This window comes from Oryzias latipes, chromosome 6 (genome assembly GCF_053564925.1).
Source record: "Oryzias latipes strain Hd-rR chromosome 6, Olatipes_Hd-rR_3.1".
NCBI classification, from domain to species: domain Eukaryota; kingdom Metazoa; phylum Chordata; class Actinopteri; order Beloniformes; family Adrianichthyidae; genus Oryzias; species Oryzias latipes.
The window spans coordinates 5,594,360-5,607,779 of record NC_136242.1 but is presented as its reverse complement, the minus strand read 5'-3'; the positions used below and the strand labels follow the sequence as shown (position 1 = coordinate 5,607,779).

General features: G+C 44.8%; 1 protein-coding gene across 2 annotated transcripts in view; it reads left to right on the top strand.

Moving 5' to 3' along the window:
• Positions 1 to 12,739: 12,739 nt before the first annotated feature.
• The window catches only part of LOC101169424 (integrin alpha-11), a 72,430-nt gene continuing 71,749 nt past the window's right edge, over positions 12,740 to 13,420 (top strand). For both annotated transcript variants that reach the window (XM_023955519.2, XM_023955518.2), the window contains exon 1: positions 12,740 to 12,908. In XM_023955519.2, coding sequence (XP_023811287.1) covers positions 12,860 to 12,908 — 49 coding nt within the window. In that variant the 5' untranslated portion in view covers positions 12,740 to 12,859. The remainder of the gene's footprint in view (positions 12,909 to 13,420) is intronic.

Sequence of the window (13,420 nt, the reverse complement as noted above, 5' to 3'; positions counted from 1 at the left end):
ATGAAACGTCCCATTTCAACATAAAACAATAAAGAGGAATGAAAATAGTCTGTTATATTAGCATTGGAACGTTGAAAACGCCGGAAAGTGCTGCTTCTCCTCAGATGGAAACGTCACACAAACATAGAGATTTGGTCTTTGGTGGAGGAAGAAAGGATTCAGGTGGACAGCTGCAGGGACACCGACGTCTTCATCAACAGCTGCAGAGATCATGCAGACCACCCATCAATAAATAAAACATTAATAAATCGTTAATCAAACAAATGAGCTTCCAGACATTTGAAACATTATCAATAAAGATTCAGCTCACTTGTTTAACTAAGTTTAGTCGGTCTGATCTGCTGCTGCACGGCATTCACTTGCTGCTCTGTAGTGTATGCTCACTCCCACTTTAATCTCATAAAATTGATTTTTTTTCTCGTAAATCCACGATTTCAATACTTGTAATTTTACTATTATCTTTTTTGGTCTGTTTCCTGTTTTATTTTGAAAGGCTTCCTGTTTTGTCATGCTATTGAGTTTTTGAGTATTACTTCCTGGTTCCAATCTCTCCTAATCATGTTCACCTGTGTCTTGTCAGTCCTGTTTGGTACTAAGTCTTGTCTCTGCCTTCCTCTTGTGCTGGTCCATACCGCTTTCTCCCTGCCGGTCTTCTGCCCTGTTTAGCTGGTTAGCCCACAGTGAGTTTTTGTTTCCCTGCTTAGCAGCGCCTTTTGTTTAAGAATGAACCCCTTTGCCCTGGAACCGTGTGCCTCCCGTCTCTGCATTTTGGGTCCTGCATGTTCATCAAGCCTCGAACCTGACATGTAATCTCGTTCTTTGGAACAGACCAAACACTTGACCTTTAAAAAGTAAATAAAATAAAATAATAACAATAATAAACATGTACAGCGAAAGGTGTATACTTTGTTGCGTCGTCACATTTGTGTAGGCTATTAATACAAATGATGTGTCTTTCCCTTATTAGGTGAAATCTAAGTGACTCTTTTTCAGAAGGGGCCTTACCACCGCAGAGGGGAAGACACCTGTCAGAAGAGACCAACTCTACTTTAATTAAAAGCCCTGACTCCAAATATCTATAAAATATTTAAAACAGTGAAGTGGGAATGAGATCTAAAAGACAGGTTTTAATGTTTGCTTGGGAAAAACTCGACTAATCATCTTTGCATCAACCAGGACAAAACTCCCCAGTCATTAATTAAAATGTTCATAAGAATCTTTCACTTGGTGATACAAGCACCAAAATTGGCACCAACGATGTTCAGGACTTACGTTTGAAGAAAAGTACGTTATCCAGCCACAAATCCAAGATGGCTGCCATTTTTCAAGATGGCCGACTTGCCAATTTTGGTAAATGACATATACATATACAGTTTCATAAATGATATCTACATTGGTATGAATGTATTCTAATGTAGCACACCCAGTAGTGTGTCCTAAATTTCAAAATGGCCACCAGTTTTCAAAATAGCATAAAAATGTGTGTATTTTAGGCCTTTGGTCACTGTTGTAAAATGTTCTACTTTTGCCTGTTGTATTCATTTATGTAGTGGTTTCATTTCTTCAACTGGGGCTGGCAAAAGAATGATCAAGTCTGGGAAGTTCCTTGGTCAACCCTCCCACCCATTGCTCAGTCGTGCCGGCAGTTGACAAAGTGCCGCTGCACCGGTGAATGTCGGGGACCATGCAAATGCTACCGCAACACCTTGAGATGCATGCAACTCTGCAGCTGCTAATGCATGGAGTAAAAGAAGCAATCAGCATGCACACAAGAAAGCTAGACTCTATACTACATCACTGTATGGTGTGATCTTATGACAACACGTCGACAGTGTTTTTTGGCATCAAATTTTCATTATACTACCATAGCATTTTATTATGTACAACTTTTGAATGCGGTATTTAATTCCTTGTATCCGAAACCTCCCGTTTTGATAAGTAGAACATCAGAATAGCATTACTATCTGAAAATTGGTAACACTTTATATTAAGATTCCTTAACAAGCTTTGTTAACGCATTAACAAGTATTATAATAGAATTTTTAGGGTATTAGTAAGACATTTATTAGTACAATAAGTCTAATAAGGTTTATTAAATTACTTAGTTTACACATTTACAGGCATTTTTATTAGGATGTTTTTGAGATGCTAATGAAACATTTATTTGCATTATCAGAATCAGAAAGCCTTTATTATCCTTGTTACACAAGAAACTTGTGACAACAAAATTCCGGTGCACTCCAGCTGCTTAAACAATATAAATAAGTAATATTGGGGCTTTCTAGGCGGAGGAGGTGATGCTGTAGTATCGCGAGACCCAGCGAGACGAGTGTGGTGAGTCGACTTGGCGGCGCGTAAGCATTTGAACAAACATTTTCGATCTTGTTTCATTTTTCCGCCATATTAAAATATTTCCTGCTAACTAACATAACCTGTTAAGAGTATTAAGCTTCTGTCAGCCTGGAGGACCTGGAGAATTTCATCGACGAGTGTTTTAATACCTGCAACATGGTGAAGCCCAGAACCGCCACCACCACCCCCTCCGCCAAGCGTGAACGGCCTGAGGACTCTCCCGGGGCTGTGTCCTCTCCAGGCAGCGGCGTGAGCGATATCTTGGATTCGATTGATAAAAATTCTCCAGCTTTGATTGCCGCCTCAATTTGCTGGAGATCCTCCATAGAGAATTTCAAGGTCTGCGGGAGTCTCTGGAATTCAGCCAGCAGCAGGTGCGGGAGCTCGCAGCGGAGAACCAGGCCCTCAGAGAGACCGTCAAGATCCTGAACAGTGACACCACTCGTCTCTCCGAGGAGAACCGATCCATCAAGGAAACCCTCCTGGATCTTCAGTCGAGGAGCATGAGGGACAATCTAGTGGTCGCGGGGGTTCCAGAGGAGGCAGGAGAAGACCCCGAGGCCACCGTTAGATCCTTTTTAGAGGTCCACCTGAAGCTCCCCAAGGAGGAGGTGCAGAAGATCTCTTTCCACAGGGTTCACCGCCTCGGAGGAAGAAGGTCCGACCACCAGCGCCCGCGTCCTATTGTGGCTAAATTCGAACATTTCAAACAGAAGGAGTTGGTGAAGGGCCGCGGACGGGAACTGAGAGGCACGCATTACAGCGTGAATGACCAGTTCCCGGCAGAAATCCTCCGTAGAAGGAAGATCCTGTTCCCGCTGAGGAGGAAGCATCTTGCTGCTGGTTCGAGAGCGGTTGTGGCCGTTGACAAACTTTACGTGGACGGCCGGCTGTTCCGGGACCCGGAGATCACCCCCTGGCTGTGCTGAAGGCTTTCAGATCCGCGCTGTGAACATCTGCGCTGCCCAGAAGAAACCCGCTAAACTAACTTCAATGAATGGAAAACCGGATCATCAATAATCCACACCTCGATCTCAGGAAAACAGTCTTTTTTTTTCTTCTTCATCTCAGTCCCACTCATGTGTCTATTGTTGTTTTGTTGTTGTTTTCGTTTTCCCTTCTATCTCTTTTCTTCTTTCCTTTACTCTCCTCCCCCCCTCTCCCCCCTCATCATATGTAAATCACCTGGAAGCAACTCATCCTCGGTAAGTATTTATTTATGCACGGAACGGGCGCGCGCGCACACAAGCGCACACAGGGGCGTGCACATGCGATCCCGCACACACACGCCGACATACTGCAATCACCTCACACAGGCTCTCATAGGACGCACGCGACACGCAGCTCACATAGCCAGAAAACGTTCACGTGCACAGCGCTTCTCAATGCGGGCACGCGCACACGGACTGGTACACAAGCACTACTTAGCTTTACACCTTTTCAGTCAGAGCAGTTATGAACAGTCTTAACATCGTTAGCTGGAATGTGCGTGGACTTGGCTCTGAGCCAAAGAGACTGAAAGTGTTAAATCACCTGGATGGTCTAAAAGCAGATATAGCTCTACTGCAGGAGACCCATTTATCAAATTCTTTGAATCACCTTATGTGCTGCTTACAATTTCCAGTTATATACTCTACCAGTTACAACTCCAAACAACGAGGAGTTGCTGTTTTAATTAATAAAAATCTTAATTTTACTCATAAGGATACAGTTACTGACCCAGAAGGCAGATTTGTAATCATTAATATATCCATTCAGAATAAGGACTTTTGTATAGCGAGTGTCTATGGCCTTAATGTTGACGACTCTTCCTTCTTTCACAGATTCTTCACCTCACTCTCAGTTCACTCTGACTCCACAATCATTATAGGAGGAGACGTCAACCTTGTTTTGGACCCTGAACTTGACAGACTCAGCACAGCAGCAAACCAGCGTACATGGCGATCTGCAAGTATTCTAAAGCAGTACATGAATGATTTGGGTCTCTGCGACGCTTGGCGCTCATGTCATCCAAGCACTAAGGGGTTCACCTTTTTTTCTCCAGTTCACTATTCACACTCCCGTTTAGACTATTTATTAATCAGTAACTCTCTTTTAAAAAATATTCAAAGCTCCAATATCCATCCAATTATTATCAGTGATCATGCACCAGTCTCTGTAAACATTTCTAGGGAAAAATCCACACCCTCTGGTACAACCTGGAGGTTTAACACGTCTCTGTTAAAGGACCAGGAATTTCTTGAATTCTTTAAAAAAGAGTGGGCAACCTTCTTAGACTTCAACAATACTCCAGACATCCCACCGTGCGTTCTTTGGGAAACAGCAAAGGCAGTCATGAGAGGGAAAATCATTTCTTATTCAACGCACAAAAAACGCAAAGAGAAAGCAGATTTATTAGAATTAGAAAATAAAATCAAAACCCTGGAGACTGCTTATGCTGCTTCTGCACAGGAACCCATTCTGGGAGATCTGAAAAATTTAAAGCTGCAGTTAAATGACATCATCAATAAACAAACACAATTCCAGATACAAAGGCTTCGACTGGAAAGATATGAAAACTCTAATAAATCTGGCAAATTTCTGGCTAATCAGCTTAAAATTAATAGAGAAAAATCATCAATCACCTCTATTATGGACCAAACAGGAAATGTCACTCATGACCCGGTCAAAATTAATAATGCATTTGAAAACTTTTATAAAAACCTGTACACACCGCAGATCAATCCGTCAGAGCAAAGTATTGACTCATTTCTTAATAATGTAAACCTACCCAGGCTAAATGAGGATCAAATCACAAACTTAGATTCTCCGCTCTCGTTGTCTGAGCTTCATGAAGCTCTGTTACTTATGCCTAATGGTAAAGCACCAGGGCCTGACGGCTTTCCTGCTGAGTTTTATAAAGAATTCTGGGAACAACTGGCACCAACATTTTATAAAACGGTCACATCTATTAATGAGAGCCAATCAATGCCACCTAACATGAACTCAGCCAACATAATTCTTCTTCTAAAACCAGACAAAGATCCCACTAGTCCTTCAAGCTATCGCCCTATTTCTCTAATCAATGCAGATGTAAAAATCATCTGCAAAGCACTAGCACAGAGAATAGAAAAAATCACTCCTCACATAATTCACTTCGACCAGACTGGATTCATCAAAGGCAGACACTCGGATGATAATGTCCGTAGACTAGTTAATATAATAGACTTTGCCACCATTGAAAACCAGGAAATGACGGTACTATCGCTGGATGCTGAAAAAGCCTTTGACAGAGTAAATTGGAAGTTCCTTATTGCTGCCCTCCATAAGTTTGGTTTTGGAGAAGCATTCATCAATTGGATCAAAAAATTATATCACAACCCCAATGCATCAGTTAGAACTAATAAACAGACTTCAAACAGGTTTTTTCTTGGAAGAGGAACCAGACAGGGCTGCCCACTCTCTCCTTCTCTTTTTGCTATATTTATTGAGCCTCTAGCTGCAGCAATAAGACAGAATGAGAGCATTAAAGGAATTAAAACCAAACACAGCCATCATAAAATTAGTCTCTATGCAGATGACATATTACTGTTTTTAAGGAATTTACATTCTGTAAATGAAACAGCAATGATCATAAATGAATTCTCCTCCATATCAGACTATTCCATTAATTGGAATAAGTCTGTTTTATTACCACTCAACAGGAATATGGAACAAAGACTCACAATTCCAGTTAAAACAGGAAATATCAAATATCTTGGTATCTACTTTTCCCCCAAACTATCAGAACTGGTGCAACTAAACCACACCCCGTTACTGAAAAGCATACAGGACGATCTAACACGCTGGACCAACCTGCCTCTGTCCCTTATGGGCAAGGTAGCCACGGTTAAAATGAAAATCTTACCCAAAGTTAATTATCTCTTCTCAATGATTCCCACACAACCGCCATTAAAATGGTTCAAAACATTAGACTCATCCATATCAAGCTTTCTATGGAACAACAAACCTGCAAGAATTAGTCTAAAAACTTTAAAATCTGCAAAAAGCTGTGGAGGATTAGAATTACCTAACTTCCACAAATACTTTCTTGCAAATAGATTACAATACATCTTAAAATGGTTAAAAAATAATCCAGAAACTAACTCATGGTTAGACCAGGAACAGGCGTTATGTGGAAAGATCAACCTGTCAGATCTTCCATTTATTAGCCAAACAGTTAAAAAACAGGATTGTTTCAAAACTATTAATATAAATGCCACCTTAACAGCCTGGTGGGAATTTCTCAAAATGTCAAAATCATCAATTCAACCGTGCAAATTGACACCCATCTGGAACAACGCGAACATCCTAATTAACAAAAAAATGATTTACTTCCCAGCTTGGCAAGCAGGGGGCATAAAACAACTAGAGCACGTAATTATTGATAGAAGATTCATAACTCCCCAGGAACTTCAAGACAAATATGGAATAAATAACTTCTTGGAATATCAGCAACTTAAATCAAGTATTACTAAAAAGTATATATTTAAAGACGACGATTTAAAGCTACCAGATGTAGTTACCACTCTGATTAATTTTTCAATGAATAGAACTCTCTCCAAAATATACAAACTTTTATGTAATTTAGATAACAATATTGCCCTTCCAACAAAAAAATGGGATGCAGATTTGAGCATCAGCACCGATGAAAGCTTTTGGTCAGAACTTTGTCTAAACACCTTTAAACTGACAAAAAGTCCAAATCTGCAGCTAATCAATCTCAAAACTCTTCACAGAATTTACTACACTGGACAGAGGATGTTCAAGATGGGTCTCAGTAACTCAGACATTTGCGAGCACTGTGATAATAATCTACCCGACAGCTACATGCACGCACTATGGTTCTGCACTCCTGTCCAGGCTCTCTGGCAGCAGGTATGTGCCGATTTATCAGTCTGGCTTAAGGTTTCAATCACTGCCTCACCGTCACTTTGTGTGCTTGGTGACATGAGTGCCATCGATATAGAAGAAGGATTAGCATCTATCATTTTCATAACTCTTTGTATTGCCAAAAAAACTATTTTAATAAATTGGAAAAACAAGAAAAATATAAACATAAGTCAACACAGAAATCTGCTGTTTGATCATATCAGCTTGGAAAAAATGTCAGCCCAAAGCTCAAGTAACTTTGAAAGAATTCGGTCTCTCTGGTCTCCTGTGGTTGACTCCATGACTTAGGGGGTGGGGGGCTTGGTCGTCGCTGCTCCTTGCCCCTCTGCTGTGGTTTGGGGTGGGGGTCGGGGCTTCCGGTGCCTGGCGGGGGGGGTGGGGGGCTCCGTTGGTCAGGGGGTCGGGTCCGGTGCCTGGGTGGGGCGGGCTGGGGCGCTGCGTGGTCCTCTGGGCTTGGGTGTGGGGGTGCGTGGTGGGGGGGTGGTCTGGCTTGGCTTGGGGGAGTGGTCCCTTTGCCTGTGCTGGGGGGGGTTGGCGGGGGGCCCTGCTCGGGGGGGGGGGGTGCAGATGGGCTGCCCATCTGCACCTGGGGCTGGGATCGGCCCTTCCCTGGCTCTGGGACGGGACGGGACAACCCTCTCGGGGCCCCCGGTCGCTCTGGGTGTCACCCGCTTCGGCTGCGGGGTCTGGGGTGGGGTGGGGGGCTTGTCGGCCCTGTCCTGTGGGGGGGCGTTCTGGGGGGGAGAGGGGTCCCATTATTGGTACGGGTCGGGGGGGCTAACGGGTCGAGGTCTCCGCTGAGGCAATCGGTGGTTGCCTCGGCCGGTTGGCCTCCTCGGTCCCGTCGAGGCCTGACCAGAGCTCCTCTAGGGCCAGCGTCAGGGGGTGGGGGCCTGGGCTTGCTCCGGGGGGGGGGGGGGGGGGGGGGGGGGGGGGGGGGGGGTGACGCTTTCTGGCTCCTCTCTCTCTGTGTGGGGTGGGTGGTGCCGGGCCTGGGGTGTCGGCGCCTCCGGGGGTGGGGCCCCTGGGCTGGGTGGCCCTGGCCCCTTTGCTGGGGGGGGGGGCTGGGGGACGGCTGTTTGACCACCACGGGACAGTCTACCAGCTGTCCCCAACTTACCCCCTTCCTCATATAACCTCATATTAGGCCCCCCCTCTTTCGGTTTTATTTGCACCTTAGACATGTAGGGTCCTTGGTAAGGGGGGTGCTTGGACATCACTGCAAGCAAGCAGCAGATGTCCTCCTGGCACCCTACCCGCCAATTTTAACCGCACCTTAGACATTTAGGGCCCCTTGGTGCGGAGGGTGAGGGGACATCACTGTGAGTAATCAGGATATGTCCCCTTAGTGCCCTACTCGCCAATTTTAACTGCACCCCCCTTAGTACACACACCCCTCCCCCTTCAATATATACACTCAAACATAAACACACACACATGCACACAAACACCCTCTCAAACACCCATACACGCACACACATTTTACAAGGAAGGTGGGACCTGGGTCCATCTGTCCCCTACCCCTTCCCTGGTGGGGGGTGGGGGCCCCTTGGCGATGGCGGCCGTGTCCCTTGGGTGCCGGCTCCCTGGGCCCGGCGGTGCTCTCTCGGCACGGTGGGGGGGTTCATATTACACCTGAGCCGGGGGTGTTCGTGTCCCTGGGGGGTGGGTCCTGGTCCTTGCCCCTGGGCGCTGGGCCCCGCCAAACTTCCAACATGGCCGAGCCTGGTCGGGCCATATTTATAACACCCCTTGTGGGCCACCCTTTTTTCCCCGGGGTTCCCCCCTCCTGGGCGGGGGCGGCGGGCCCCTGCCTTGCTCCTACCTGGACCAACCGTGGGCCGGGTGGGTGGCTGCCTGGGGTGCGGAGCGGGTCTCCCTTGGGGGGTCCTGGCTCGTACCTGGGGTCGGGGCGGGGGGATGCCCGGAACTCCTGGGTGGTGGTGGGGTGCTCGTCTGGGGCTGTGGGCGTCCCTCTCCGGTGGGGCCCTGCGCTGGGCTCTTCCGGCGCGGCGGGGGGGCTGCTTTCCTGGCTGGGCTGGGGCGGCGCTCTCTTTCCCTCCGCGCCTCCCTGCTCTCTGGCTCTGGGGGCCTCGCGGCGGTCCTGCTGGCCCTGGCCTGGGTGGCGGTCTTGGTCGCCGGGGGGCGGTTGTTCCCTGCCTGTTCCCGTGTGGCGTTGGGGGAATTCCGGCTGCCGCTGCTGCTGCGGCGGGGGTCTGGGTGTGGGGGTGGCTGGGCGCTCCTCCTCCTTCTTTTCACATTCCACCATCCATTTTAGAAGAACATAAACACTCACTTGAGCACAGGTGTTAGCTCACCTTTGCACTAATAGTTTGCATGATTGAATGAATGAAAGATCTCACACTAGTTGGTTTTAAGGCATAGGTATGCGTTCGTGAACACTATCTGTTTTGTGTGCATGTTGACATGTGGACATTTTTGCAGCTAGCAGGTGTGTTGATAATATTTGAGTGTGTGTGAACAGGCCCCGCCCTTTTTGTACTACATTTGAACCGTACCGTAATGATAAACAACCAGTAAACCTGTCTGCTCTATGCTGCTTCATGGTCTTACCCCCCTTCCCCTCCTATTATCACCCTCTTACCCCCCCCCCTCTCTCTAACGTCCCTCTCTCTTTCTCCCCTCTTTCCTTTTCCGTCCGGTCCAACACCAAAGATTTTCAAACATGATTGAAATTAATAAAGTTTGGCCTCAATTACAAAAGGGGTTTATTCAGACATACCTTTGGTTTGTCTGAAGATTAATAACCCCTCTTGTTAAAATAAAATATGTCCAACACAAGAGGCCCTCAGCTCTCATCTGTTTGCCTAGCTGTTGGACAGGACAAGTTTAAAAGAAAAAAAAATATATATATATATATAAGTAATATACTAAAAGAATAATAAAGAATTTGTGTAACTGAGAAAAATACATATGTACAGTACATAGCTACATAACTTTCTGGGTCTGAAACTATATTGCACATGGGAACTGTTTATATTGCACATTGACTTCAAATATTTAATGAGTTACAGATTTTTGTGGGATTCACATTTGTTTAGGAGGTTGACTCCTCTGGGGAAAAAACTGTGTTTAGTCTATTTGTGCGAGCCTTGTGGGATCTGTACCGCCGGCCTGATGGTAGCAGTTGGAACAGGTGGTGGTTGGGATGATGGGAGTCCTTGATGATTTGTTTGGCTCTGCTCGTTTATCGTAGCAATGTCCTCTAGGCTGGGCAGGGGGGAGCTGTTGATTTTCTGTGCAGAGTTGATCAACCTCTGCAGTGCTTTCCTGTCTGCCGAGCATCCTGCATACCAGGCTGTGATGCAGTACGTCAGGATGCTCTCTATGGTGACTCTGTAGAAGGTCAGCAGCAGCTTCTTCTCCAGGTTATTCCTCCTGAGTATTCTCAGAAAGCGGAGACGCTGCTGGGCCTTCCCTACTGCCGCAGTGGTGTTTGCAGTCCAGGAGAGGTCCTCAGCGCATCCAGGTAGCAGATAGAGTGGACCCTGTCCACGCTGACCCCATTTATATACAGTGGGGGCGGGTCCACTCTCCTCTTTCTGAAGTCCAGGATTATTTCTTTGGTTTTGGTGGTGTTCAGGTGGAGGTTGTTTCCTAAACACCACTTTTCCAATCTGCTGACCTCCTCCCTGTAGTGGCACTCATCTTGCCCTGAGATGAGCCCGACCACGGCGGTGTCATCAGCAAATTTGATGATGGTGTTACAGGGGTGGGTCGGCATGCAGTCCGATGTGTAGAGCGTGAAGAGGAGTGGGCTCAGTACACATCCTTGTGGTGATACGGTGTATGTTGCAGCACCTCATCTACACCACAAAGCATAAAGCATAAAGCTTGTAAAAAGAACTTTATAACATCAAAACAGACTAAACCTACACAAATATTTCTATAAAAGACTGGTCGGTCGGTAGCGTGTTAGCTTTAGCATGGCTCCTGGTTAACTTCGGTCCTCAAAAATTACTGGCTTGTGTAACTTTCCAGTGGACTTGGAAGCAATGCAACAGTGGTTGAATGCAGTTGGCATTGAATGCAGAGAATTGTCTCCTGATGATGGGATTTGCTATGAATGTTTCACTCAGGATAGATGCTAATACTTTATCCTTATTAGCTATGATGCTAGAGTCATCCAACACTGTTCCATATGTTTTTTGTTTTTAAATTTGTCTGAATTAAATTTTATTTCTTTTGCAGAAAGAGTTTTGTATGTTTAGTCTGTTTTAATGTTATAAAGTTCTTTTTACAAGCTTTGTGGTTGTTTGTGGTAAAAACCTTCCTCACTTCAGATGAGATGCTGCAAAACAATGAATAAACTGTTAACAAAGTTTATTAATACATTTGTTAAGCTTATAAGCAGTTTAGTAATATGGATTTTGAAGACAATGGTCTGACTTTAAATGTTAATGAATCTTATTAACACTTTCAGTTTCTATTAGAATGCTTATTAATGTGTTAAAAAAGCTTTTTAATATAAAGTGTTACCTGAAAATATAGACCAAATACTGGAAATAGGTATGCATCTGCTATTTTGTTTTTGAAGTTGGATAACATCCTTTTTGGAAAAAGTGGGTTCTGTTGCACATTTGTGCCAAAGTTAGTGCTTGTATCACCAAGTGAAATATTGTTTCAGCAAACTGGCCCACTGCATGCATTGTTTCAGGAAGACAGAAGGTTTACAACATCAGTTCAGTCCACACCAGAATTCCATCCCACTTATGATTGTTTTGTAGACTTCATTTATTAGGAAGGTCCCGAGAAAGAAGTTTTAACATTCATAAATAATAATTAATTAATTAATATGAATTTCTTTTTGGTCTTTCAAACATTGAGGTTTGCCCTTCCTGATCAAAGAGAGACAAGAGTTAGACAGGAAATAAAAATTGCCTGGGGGATATTATCTGCTTTATTGATATCAGAACATGTTCATACTGAGTTGATACAAATGACATTAGGTCTGCTTTTACTTGGTAGTGATTTAATAAAGTAATCCACAGAGAGATGCCTATTGCTGCTTCTCTATCCTATTGCTCAGATCTTGTCATTGCAGATGCACATCACTCACTTTGGGCTCAGCAATTCCTGTGATCAAGTTACCATTGGGAAGAAAGAAATACGTGGGAGAAAGAATCTAACATGTCAAACTCTTACTTTCTCCTGGAAAGAGGAATAATGCCTGACTGGGACACTGGCAAGCATCAATGAGCATTAATAGATGCTCTTTGAACTCCATCACGCTATTATGAATTGCACACTTATTATCTGAGCAGTTGAGCACCCCCCCCCATCCCCCCTCATGAAATTCACATCTGGCCCATAGCACAGTAAATGGAATCACAGACAAAACTAAGGAATTTCCTGTTTTTTGCAGCAGTGCTGACTTTTGAGCTCCTGTTTTTAAAAGTAGGTGAGTGAAAAGTTATTGGCAAAGCAGAGAAGAATCACATAATCAAGAGGAGGAGTACAGACTCCTGGAAGGCCCTCCTCTTTCACAGTCTCTCTGCCTCCCCATCACACATCAGGACAACAAAACCACCACCCTGCAGGGACTCTCCGTTGCAGCATCTTCATCATTGTCTTCATGGCTTGTCACCACCTTCTCCTGCTGTGGACCTGCAGCCTGCTGCCAGGTGAGTACTGAGCACCACAGCAGGTCCCAGTGTGGACACCAAACCCCTGCAAAGGAGACAACCTGCAGTCAGATAGTGGAAGGACAACAATGCGGATCTGCTGCAGACCTTCAGATGCAAATCCCACGTGCCAATTTGCCATTATTTCATGTTTTCTGATATTGGGTTATGCTTCTTCCGGCCGTTTTCTTTTTCAGAACAACATATGGTTTTATTTAAACTCCAGAGAAAAAAATTCAAACTGGAATCATAATTCAGATCAGATAGTTCTTTTCAAGAATATCCTGGCAGCAGAATAGATCAAAGTGCACACCTAGGCAGTTGACAAAGAATCAAAGACTGCTTTTATTTTAGATCCTGTTGGCTGACCTCCTTTGATTGAGTTTCTCTTGGTTCTTCAATTTTAAAACTCTTTTTTTCTTTGCTATGTTGATTACCTTCCAGATGTACCTGTATAAGGATTCTGGTTCTATAGAAGTATTTTTTGCTGTTCTCCAGCTCAGCTCATGCAT